At 28.8% G+C, this 12660-nt stretch overlaps 1 protein-coding gene across 1 annotated transcript in view; it reads right to left on the reverse strand.

The window, feature by feature from the left end:
* The window catches only part of Sc2 (trans-2,3-enoyl-CoA reductase Sc2), a 33442-nt gene that overhangs the window by 5736 nt on the left and 15046 nt on the right, over window positions 1–12660 (reverse strand). Inside the window, exons 6-7 of the mRNA XM_016054732.5 lie at window positions 12028–12137; window positions 6566–6671 (exon numbers count right to left, since the gene is read on the reverse strand). Of these exons, the coding sequence (XP_015910218.1) occupies window positions 6566–6671; window positions 12028–12137 (216 nt within the window). The remainder of the gene's footprint in view (window positions 1–6565; window positions 6672–12027; window positions 12138–12660) is intronic.

Below are 12660 nucleotides of genomic sequence, written 5' to 3' on the forward strand. Positions count from 1 at the left end.
TGGGCTATTACAGCATTAAGTTTATACATAAACTAACCTACTCTTTTAGTACACATCATATCGTAAATAATATGAATATTAAATGACTTCAAAATAAAAAGGTGTTATTGAGTCAGAAAAACAACATCTTTTTGTAGCTAACTACAACCACTCTTTTTTTAAACAGTAGTAATGAGCATGAGGCAGAGCATTTTAGGGCTTTCTGCGACAAAACTTTCTAGCACTAATATCTTTCTGAAAGGTACTTTCAATAATAACAAAGATGTATGTATGTTGCTAATTTAAAGTAACAAAAATGCAGTGTTTAAATTTTTTTTATTTTTTTATTGAACATGTAATATTTTTTTTCTAACGGAATAATTATTTCCTTAATTGCATTTTGTAAAAAATCATCATCGTATTAAAAACATTAAATCATCCCATTTACAAAAATATTTAAAAATCATGAAATCCGTAGCACTGATTATCGAAAAACAGATCGACGATGCAAAAAAGGGGTTACTCAAACGAGCGTTTCGTTTCAAAATTTTATTGTTGTAACCAATAATACCATCAATGGCTCGACAGCCCAGGGTGGGCTCTTAGCCCAGGCTAACCTTTTTCCTGCTAGCATTTCCCAGTTTTTAGTTATAATAATTAATATCATTTTTTAAAAACTATACGGAAATCAGAAACAATAAAGGCCCAAAAAAATTATAGAATAGTTGCCTTAAAAAGTAAACTATCAAATGCATGATTTGAAATTCCCTGATTGTTTGAAATATATCGGGAAGTGAACCATGTGAAAATCAATAACTGCTGAAAGTACAATCAAAACACTTTACAATACCATCGGCATAACATGAACGCGACAAAAAGTGATTATTTAACCACGCAATTCAAATTTTATGTGTAAATTTAGGCAGCAGAGAAAAACAAACTTTTTTCTCCTCCTAAGAAAAATCTTTCTGTAAGAACTCTAGCATTCTGTGACAATGTCGCCACAATTCTACCATTGGGCAAACTACTTTCAAAAAGTCATCACTACTTAGGCTAATTTTCTGGAAGATATAATTTACAATCCTGTTTAAAATTTAAAAATTTTTTGAAAAATTGAAAGAAAAAATTCAGGAAAAGTGATTTAATAATTATATTATTTATTCATATGGGAAAAATGAAGAAACATCTATTCATGTTTATATGAGCTAATTTATTATTCTAAACCATTTTTTGAATGATTTGATCAGCCTTTTCAGTTCAAACAGCTTTGGTCTGTGTTACGTTTAAAAGCTTTAAAAAAAAAATATTGACTATGCAGTTGATCTGAATACAACACACAGTTGAGTGGATAGGATCATCATGAAATTGAGTTTCTTTCAAAGATTCTAAAAACAGTGTTAACCAATAGAAAATGATTTAAAAAAAATATTGCAGGAGTTGAATTAAAAGTTGAATAGTATTTTTACTACGGTTAATTACTAGTATTCATTGCATTTTTTTCAAAAGATTATTAATGCAAATTACAAACATACATAAATATTTAGCTTCAAACACAAATAAAGCAACCATAGATTTCTATAATAAAAAAATATATAATTCAAAAATTTTAAGCCAAATAAAGTAAACTGTTAAGCCTTTATCACAAAATTAATAAAAATCAAAAAATAAGCAAAGCTTTTTTGCTTTTACAATTTTAATGCATGCGTAAAATCTGTACCACAAGATTGTAATATCAATAGTTGTAAAATTAAAAAAAAAAAATTCTATGTTTAATACAAAAAAGCAGGAGAGCGTTAATGTTTTCATATACAGTAGAGAACCCATTATCTGGAATGCTCGGGACCATCGCTATCCTAGATGTCTGAATTTCCCGGTTTTCTGGATCAACTAAAAAGAGTCGTTAATATGTTTTATTGAACCCGAATTGCAAGGAAAAATTGTAACACATTTTAAAGTAAGAGAAAAAAGAAAAGCACTCCTATATTTTTTTTTAAAAAAAAAGAAAACAGTAGGAAAATAACATTCAAAAGAATAAAAAAAAAAATTGCAAGTTTAGACAAGAAAAACAAGTTAAAAAAATTAAAAATTCTCATATTTATTTTTTTAAAATAATTACAATTCCCAAATTAACTAATATAAACAAAACCAATGATTAAATAACGCAATATATTTCATACCTAATTATACAGGGGGGAAGACGATAAAATAAAAGGAAAACTTGTTAATCTAAATAAAAACAACGAAAATTATCGAACCAAAACGATAGTTAAAAAAGGCACTAACATAAATATTAAAACCCGGAACAAAGCAAGATCAATGGAATTAAAAAAAGAAGACAAACCTAATGATAAAATTTATGAATACAAAGAATTAATTTATTGAGCGCGAAATTTATCGCGAAAAGAAGAAAAAAAAATCAAACATAGTGGAATCAGAAAAACAAAACTGCAATCTGCTTCATATAAAAACAAGATTTTTAACGAAAGCAGATGTGATCCCACATCAAGAAAAACTTACAAATGATACCGCACTTCCAAAGAATGAGAAATTATTCAAAAGAAAAATATATTATTTTTATTAATCGATGCCAAATAGATAAATATATTTTCCTCTTTCATTTTCTGTTCACTGATACGTATGTGCAATGCATTTTCCCTACCTCTCGTAAATCAAAGAGAAAACGAAATCAGCATGCCACTCCTTTGAGTTTGATTGACGGCCTGAAGGAGAAAATAAAACATTCATCCCTTCCCTGAAGATCTCCAAGGTCATGGAAAAAATGACGTTTCTCTGGGTAAACGGGAGAAAAAAATTCTCCCTTTCCTCACATTTTCCTCTACTCAACTTCGAGGATGAGTCCAATTTCCGCTTTTTTTCCCATTATTGTTCTAGTTTCAAATGGCGGGAAAACCGAGCAAAATTTCCCCCGGTTTTCTGGATACTGGATAAATGGTTCTCTACTGTATTAAAAATAAGAGTCTTAATAACAAAAGATAACATATTTTAGAGCAAAAAATATAATTAATTTAAATAAGCCTTTTTTTATTTTCCTTCACAAAACACAAAGTTACATATTTCCAATTTTGTAGACAAGAATAAAAACAAAAAGATGTTTTTGAAATCAAAGGTAATGTTTTATTTTTAAATTATGTTTCTATGCATAAAAAAGAAAAAGTAGAAAAAATTACAAAAGAAAATAAATGCAGACGATATTGGCGAAATAAAATGCTTTCATTAGGGTAGAGGAAACTACCGTAAAATTAGTAACAATTTATTAGAAAAGTAAAACAATTATAAGAATATTAAGAGGGTAGTTTCATTAGATACAGTTTGCATCCTTTAAATGTTCTACATAAAAATTGCTTCAAGTTCCTGATAAGGAAAAAAGGGGGGGGGGTACTGTAAATTTTTGAAATGTTGGTTGTATGTGCTTTTTTAAAAGCACACATATTGTTAATTCTAAAATGTGTGGGGGTGAGGTCATTTTCATTGAGCTGCTTGAAGATTTACTTAGCAAGCTACTAAACAGTAGCGACTTTAACAGGTTTACTACTTGTAGTGCACTAGCTTTGACCACTGTAATGAGCTACACAAGCAGAAAAAAAATAAAAACTTAAAAAGCTTCATGAATAAACTAAAGGTATAACCACAAATTGCATATTTTTTTAAAAAGATTAAAAGAAAATTAAATGCTTCACAACAGTTTTGAAAATGAAGTTTAAATCAAAACTAATGTCAAAATACTCTGAAATATTTATATATAATCTTTGTATGTAATTTATTATATAATCTTTGAATACATCCAAAAAACTGTGATGAATACTGCATAACAAGTCATATTTAGATATATATTTTAAATCTTTATTGGGTAGCTCATGTGCCATAAATTTCTTTTAAAACTATTCATTTTTCCAATAAAATAGTCTAAAATTTTGGAAAGCAGGATATTCATATCTTATTTAAAAAATCAGTCAGACCTCTATTTAATGAAGTCGCTTAATCCCACGCTAATAACTAATCTATACATAATAATAAAAGCGGCTGTGTGTGTGTGTGTGTGTCTGTAATCACAATATATCGCCCCAGAAGCCTCGCCCAGGCACGAAACTCGGCACATAATTGTGTTTTGACATAATGAAGAAGTATTTTTTTTCTTTTTCAAAAATTTGGATTAGTTTTTTAGTTATAAGTCATTTTGTAAGAAAATCTATGCTTTTTCGTTGCTTTCAAAAAATTGGCTGTTGCCAGCCAATTTTTTGAAAGTTAACTTAGAAATAACAAACCAAACGATGTTAAACAACAAACCAAACGATGTTGACAAAATGCGTAGAAAGCGCAACTAGATCGAAATTATACAAGCGCAACTAGATCAAAATTATAATACCTGAGCGCTTGACGTAACAATCGTCTTCAAAGAGCCATATTCAAAAAACTAGAACCCCTGAATTAGACAGGCCGACTCATCATCTATTTTTGCTTCAAAGAGCTAATGTATGCTAATGCGAACCTTACAATTGAAATATTAATTTTCGACAACTTAAACCAATAATATACGAAGGAATTAATAATTTAATTGTAAGGTTCGCATTAGTTTACATTTATCAAAGTGGAGAAAAGTTTAACTTTTGTATTAAAGATGTGGCAACATATTCGATACGTAAATAGAACGCTTCGCTTTGATATATTTGTCGCTGTTCATAATTGTTATAATAAGTTTTTCTTCTTCTTTACACGCTCTATTTTTTTTTCTTAAGCGAAGACGATAATTTTTGTAGCGATATAGATATAGAAATTGATACAATAAAAAATTATATAGAAATAGAAATTGATACCATAAAAAATTAATTCGTTTTCGTGTTCTTTTCATGTATTTAGCATTTTAGTTTTTTTTTCTTAGGCATTGTAGCTATATAATATATAAAATAGGAATTTAAGACAAAATTGCAGGACAGGAACACTTTAATTGTCCACTAATCTTCAGATTTCCTGCTATGTTTTAAAAAACTTTATTTGTGAAAATCTTTAGCGTGGCGGACAGCTGGCCGCCTCAGGCGGCTAGTAATTAATAAACACTAGATATAATTAAAATAGCAATGGATACACCTTTATCCTGTAAACTAGTATCTACTATTTTTTTTTATAAATCTTAACCATAAAAGAAATCTGCATGGAAAGCAAGAATAGAGCAAAAAACTATCCAGTGTTACACTATCATGCTACATATATTTTAACCTAAAAAGAGCTAAATTTATGTATAAAATTATAGCTGCATTTATTAAAAAAATAATTTTAAACATACATTATCACATGCGTTCTTAAGTTTAATTGCTACTGATAAAATGCATTAATTTTGTCTGAGTTTTTCGTTTGAAATGCAAACAAAGAGGGACAGTGATTTTACTGCTTTCTCTGAAAGTTAAGGGGCTATGAAACTCAATTCAAGGTTATTTCTCCCATAAAATTCGTTAACAAGTTCAAAATATTTTGGGGAATAGGGAAAGTGGATCTCAAAGAAAAGTTTGTTAAATAGAAAATTCACTTCGCAATTTGGAAGTTATTTTAAGAAATTTCCAAAAGGTTCTTGGTTCCTGGAAGAAAAAAAAAACCCCCAAAACAGAGAAATTCAAGAAATGGAAGTTTGTTAAATAGAAGTTAGACTGCATTTTAAATCTTTATTGGGTTGCTCATGTCCTACAAAATTCGTTTAAAACCATTCACTTTCCAGTAAAATAGCCTAAAATTAAGGAAAGAAGGATATCGATCTTATTCTAAAAACCAAATAGATACAGGATAAAACCAAATAGATACAAACCAAAAAAAAACCAAAAAAAACAAAAAAAAACCAAATAGATACAGGATAAATTTTTAATATGAGCTAAAATATGAGAAAGAGGCTTATTTGTAATTAAAATAATTTCTATTCAATTTAATAATAAATTAATAAAAAATCTTAAGAATACTAATTTTTAGAACTGTATATTTTGGTTTCATGATTTAAAGATTTTGCACATTACTTTCATTGAGCTCTCTCTTTATTGATAAATAAAAGTATATCTATTAAAGTATGATTTTACACAGCTTTGGGAACCTTTAAAGTAGGAATGAAAGAAATTAACTAAAATTACTAATATACAAAATAATGTAACTATAATGATAGTCTCTAATCATAAAGATAAAAAGTTTTTCATCAAATTTACATTCTCTCATCAATTTTATTTTATATTTTATAACTGTCACTGAGTGGCTGACCCAATTTTGGGTTCTAGACTACTAATGTTCAACTCCATAGCCTTGTCATTTTGAACCCATCCAGAAGACAAGGAAACTCTTGGATCAGTACCACCCCCAGACGTGTGATTTGTTATGGGAACGTGGTGAACCCACAGATTTTATGTGCATCAGTCACCATTTACTACACAGGGAGTCTTTTCCAACAGGGATCGAACCCACGACCTCTTGGACACAGCTCCAGTGCCCTAATCACTAGGCTATCCCAGCCTTTCTTGCATCAATTGAACAATCTTTGTGAAAGTAGTCAAGGATCACAAAAAAACAAAAAACAAACATAATAATGCAAGCTGATTACCTTAAAGAGGTTTCCGAATGGCATAGTAGCATGAGAGAAACGGTGTACAAAAAGAGTTTCAAGTAGACGCTTAGAATAGTGTATCACCCAACATACAACAGCAATGCTGCAAAAAAACATTTACTTACATTAACATTCTACTTCTAAATCAAAGTGTCAATGAAAACTCATATTTCTACATTGTTAAGAAATATGAAGAAAAAAAATATATAATTAAAAAATTTAATGCGAAATCATTAATTCTTATCTTTACAAAATTAGAATAATAAAACATTTCCTTAAGCATATAATTATTCAAATAACTTTGAACTACAATACAAATTTGTTATACAGCAAATTTTTTGTCTATGTATTTATTGAAGAGAAGAAATTCTAGAAAAAGAAAAACCATTTAAAAATAGCTCATGATACTAATTTCACTAAACTTATATTCTGAAAGAAGAAATAAAATTATGGTATAGCGTATGTTTTATTTAATATAATGAAATTTAAATTTATAATCTGTTTATACTGCTATATGATAAAAGAGCAAGTTATTAAAAATAAAATAGGCTGGTCAGATATAGGACTATTATATTTGACAAAATATTTTTGCTAACAGTATATGGATGCTATTTTAAAAGAATATGTGATGCATGTTTTATGCAGAGTTGGGCTACAATTCCAGGAAACGATTGCAACTGTAATTGGTTACAGATAGGACTGGGCTATAAATCGATGTATCGAGACATATTGATTTAAAGCATATATCGACAATACGATACAGCGACTTTCATTCAAGCGATGCATCAGAAATCTGATCTAAGCCGTCGAGTAAAGACAACGAGCACAAAACGATATAGCGATATAAGACACGCAAGGATATAAGATAACGATATAGCGATTTAAGAGTCTTCTCTTACATTCCGATATCGACTCGCGCTGTGGAAGACGATGTTCGTTTCGATATGTTGAAATGGCCTTGATTGGTGAGCTGTAGAATCAGAATCAGAGTTTTGAGAACACATATCGTTATATCGCATGTTCCTTTTCGCACCTCATAGCTTTTTTTTTCTTTGTCGCGACTTTTCTTGTAGAATATTTTCAGTGGGACTAACTTTGTGATCTCAGATGTTATCTTGTTCTGAAGGCAATCTATTATCGAAAAGAATATATAAAGAAGAGTTTCTTCCTTAATTAGATAAGTTTTTTTTTAAAAAAGCTTCTTTTATTTTTAAATGTGAAAATTATCGGCAATCTAATTTAGGCGACCATAAAGAATTGAATTTGTTAGGTCATTTTTTTACTTTCTTTTAATTTATAAAAAACTTTTTGGATGAAACTTCTAATAATTTAATGAGTTTTTATTACTGATTTTAAATTTATAAATCTTGCTGTTTTTATTTTTAGAAATAAAGTTAAAACAAAATTTATTTTTGTAATTTGGATTTGGGCATAAATCAATCAACTTTGTTTATACAAAAAAATTTGAAAGGTTTGCATATTTTATTAATATTTTTAAGTCATTAGTACTTCGTTTTATTAGAGAGTATAATAATTTTTCTTTAAAAATATTCTTTTCATATTATTTGTTAATTAGTTAAATATATTATCGAATATCACAATTTTTTAATTTTTAAGAAATTAAATCTTACTTTGTTTTTTGTTCATAATTCGGTCACTATTTAATTTAATTTATTTATCTGAAATGTGGACTGTCCGCAAATGTGGACAGTCCCGCAGTGGACTGATCGTTAAGACACGGTTCCCTGCAGATCACCGAAGTTAAGCATCACTGGCTGCGGTCAGTGTGCGGGTGAGTGACCACTTGGATCAGTCTGCGTAGGGACCGAGGGTGTGCGGTATTGGTCCTCGTTAAACTGTTCTACGGTAAAGTGCTCGACTTCGCGTGTAGGTCATCGAGCTACCGAAGCGGGGATACCATCCCATCTGCAGAGGATCAAAATTGCAATGGCATGTCTTCGGATCATCCTCAGGGATGTTTCCCAGACCGTCGCCAATAGCCCATTGTGCAGCTCTAGTGTGACGTAAATGAACTATAATAGAACTATAATAACTGAAATGATAATAATAAAAAATAGTGTTTTAAAAGCGTTTTTTTTTCTAAAACTTATTTAGCACTTCGTTTTAAACATACAAATAATTTTTAACGTTTCATTTAGAAATTGAACATTACGATCGAACTTAATAATTATGTAATTATTTATGCAAAATAGTACAAAAAAATATTAATTTGTAAAAAACGCTTTAAAAAAAGTTTTTAACACTTTGTTTTATGCGTATCATGAATTTCTAAACAAATATTTCAATAAATATTTTAAGTAAGATTTGTACATTGTAGTCAATTTATTTAATATCTTTCTTAAGCAAAACATATATATCTTCAAATTTATAAATTGATTTAAATCAATCTGAGTATGAAGTTTTGATAGAAATCTGACTTTCTGTGCCTTACAAGTAAATGAAATTCAAAAATACTATATCGCGATGCAAAACTGACGATGCATCACGATATATAATTTCTAATATCGCCCAGTCCTAGTTACAGATAATGACTGCTATATAATCAGTTACTTGTAATCACGTTTACAAGTCATTTCAATTACAAATAATCATAATTTCTGATGACATCAGAGTCTGGTAAAAACGTAATCTATTACATTTCTTGATTACAGTAATCAAGTACTTGTAATCATGATTACACATTTTTATTACAACTGCAATTGTGATTGCGTTAATCAATTATTTGTAATCATGATTACAAACATTCATAATTTTGATCGTATAACCAATTACGGAAATCAATTACTTGTTATAATGATTAAAAGTAATCAAAATACAGGATTACACGTAATTATGATGACAAGTTATCTAAATATACGATTACAAGGTATACTAATATATGATTATATTTTGCAGTACAGATAGTATATTCTATTGTATAATGATATATTTTGTACATATTTACATACAGCTTATGTATTTACAACACTGCAGACATATACCTTGGTGCGCAATGAACGTATACATCTTATGCTGATACTTGAGCCTGTCTGTGTTTGTGTACGCATGCATATACAATGCACTTGTTACTTTTTGTACGAACATACATGCATTGTATGTACAGTGTATCAACCATGCATGTATAAACAATATATTTATATCCTATGCATGTACAATTTATTTATGAATAAATATGTATAATATATGTATCCACATATGCGTAATATATTTGTGTACAACAGACGTACATATATTCTACATGCGCACAGACATACATTCAATATACATATATTGTACATACATAAATTAGATATGTTATATTATACAGATGCACATACATATAGTGCACATATGTACATACATATATAGTACATATGAGCAAACATGTACATTGGACATAAATCTTTTGTAAATTTGTATGTGAACATACGTAATTTGTATATGTGTACATACATGTTTGTTCAATTGATTTAATAAGTATTTATGTCTGAATACATTAGTCATGAATATATGTACTATCAGGGATCTGTCCAAGCCAAATTTACTACTGTTTAGCGGTACTTTCACAAATTCAATAATAGGAAAAATGGTAGTTACACAAAATACTTTTTCTTAAAATTTTATTTTTGTGTCTCATAAGAAACGATAAATCCATATTTTTGTGTTGATTTTTTAATATAATTTTTAATTTTCATAAATTATGTCTAAATATTCACAAAATAAGTACCTCTCAGAAAAACCTAGACCAGGGGTTGCCAAACTTTTTTGATCATCGACCCCTACATAATTTTTCGAAATCTCCATCGAACCTCATAAAAGTAATTTTCTGTTAATTAAAATAAAACTCTATTTAATACTGTGTTTGTACATTTATTTTATGATTTTGAACATTTATTAAAGTAATAGTACATAGTGTAACAATAGTTTTATGCAAAATATATTAACGTTGAAATATAAATACCTTAATATTTATAAAATAATAAGTAATTATAAGTAAGTAGAAATAATAAGTAAAGTAACAACGGATTTATTGCTTCTTAATCAATGACATGGGTGTGCCTGGTGTTTTTTTTCCTTCTTTTTTTTTTGCAAAGTTCGTTATATTGGGTTCAAAATTGGTCAATTTTAATCTTAAATCCCCTCGAAACTCCACATTTAATTTATTTCTGTTCTTAGTTAAGATTGAATTTACGTGACTGAAACCGGCTTCAACCATATAGGAACTTGGAAATGCTATCATAAATGGCTGAGCTATTTCGTAAAGTCTAACATATTTTTGCATTATATTTATATTTGTCCAAAATTTGCTTATTGTTAAATTTTTAAAAAGCGTCTTTGCTTCAAATCCCCATAATAATTCAGCAAGCTCATCTTGCAGGTTGATGTCCACGTTTTCAATTTGAGCAGAAAATGGCATAATAACGTAATCCAATCAGGGATGTCAATGTTTTCCAAATCAACAAAACGCAGTTTAAAATCGTCGCTCAATTTTTGAAGATTACCTGTATATATTTCCAAGTCTTCCTCTTTTATTTCTAATTGTCACATATCTGAAAAATACTGATAATCCTTCGACCAATCGACCCTTCCGGAGCGGATCGACCCCCGCTTGTGTTAAATAGACCCCTGGGGGTCTATATAGACCACTTTGGCGACCTCTGACCTAGACAGACCCCTGACTAAATATGCATGTACACTGTATAAATGTATGTACCATATATGCAGGTCTAAATATATGTACAACACAATAAATAAATAAATGTAAAGATCCTTGATAATGACAGAAGCAAGTTAAGTGACAAAATCAAATGATATTTAAATTCAGTGGTCAGCTTTAATTGTTCTATTTCATTTTAAATTAAATTATCGTTCTATTTCAATTTAAAGTAATTTTATGTATATTGTACGTGCAAACAACGTTTGTACATGCATTATATATATATATATAGAAATCCCAAATCATGTGTACATGCGTACGTACATTCTACACACATAAAATTATGTTTCCCCCACACATACTTCATAATATATTTACATAGTATGCAATCTTAATTACTTGTAATTCTATATTTCGATTACAAGTTATCACAATTACTTGTAATAATATATTTTGATTACTTGTACTCATAATTACCCATAATCGTTGGAATCACTATTACAATTAACTGCAGTAATCAATTATTTTAATCATGATTATAAGTAATTGATAAATGCAATCGATTATATTTTTGCCCAACTCTGGTTTTGCATATATTTTGATGGAAAAAAAGTGAATTTTTTTAACTGCAAAAGAATATGTGCAATGCCATATTTGTAAAGAAGTAAAACAAATTTTTTTCATTAGGATGTTTGCTTTAGTCTTAAGTAAACTTTTGACTTTGAAGTACCTCAGTGAGATTTTGTCAATCATACATAATTTATGGCCTCATGAATTGATAAAACAGTTGACATATACTTACTGAATAACTGGGTGCATTTTCTTTGATGCATCTGCTCCATACAAAATGGCTGGCCGGCAGTAAGTAAGGACATATAATACAAGAGGACCAGCATATTCAAGCAGGAAGACCTATCAGAAAAACTTTTATAACTCTATGAGGTAAAAAGTTTTTAAATGATTTAACTAACTGGAATGATTGGTGATAAATCATTTACGTTTTTCACTTGCTATGATATTAATTCTTCTATACATATTTATTTCCACGAAAAATAGACAACGTTATTAAAAAATGATTCTTGTGATGAAATATGTTGTTCCTAAATTGTCCTATAATTCGTCTCACACTACATTATATTTAACACATTACCCATTCCAGCAACTAAGCATAACAATTTAACGTCAAACATTAACATGGAATCCTAATTAACTGTTAAGGTAAATTATCTAATTCTAAATTAAGACAGTAGAACTTGACCAACAGAATAAAGAACTTTACCCGCCACTTTGGTTTCTTTTAAGGGTGTCCAGTGAGAAAACATTCTCATATTTGCTGCAAATCTAAGATTTTTCCTCCATCGCGCACATAATATTTAATATTGAATTTTGTTTAAAAAATATATAATCAGAGCAAATTCAAAAATATTGACAAAAA

The sequence above is a fragment of the Parasteatoda tepidariorum genome, chromosome 4 (assembly GCF_982258835.1).
Source record: "Parasteatoda tepidariorum strain Cologne lab strain chromosome 4, Ptep-v5.0, whole genome shotgun sequence".
Classification (NCBI taxonomy): domain Eukaryota; kingdom Metazoa; phylum Arthropoda; class Arachnida; order Araneae; family Theridiidae; genus Parasteatoda; species Parasteatoda tepidariorum.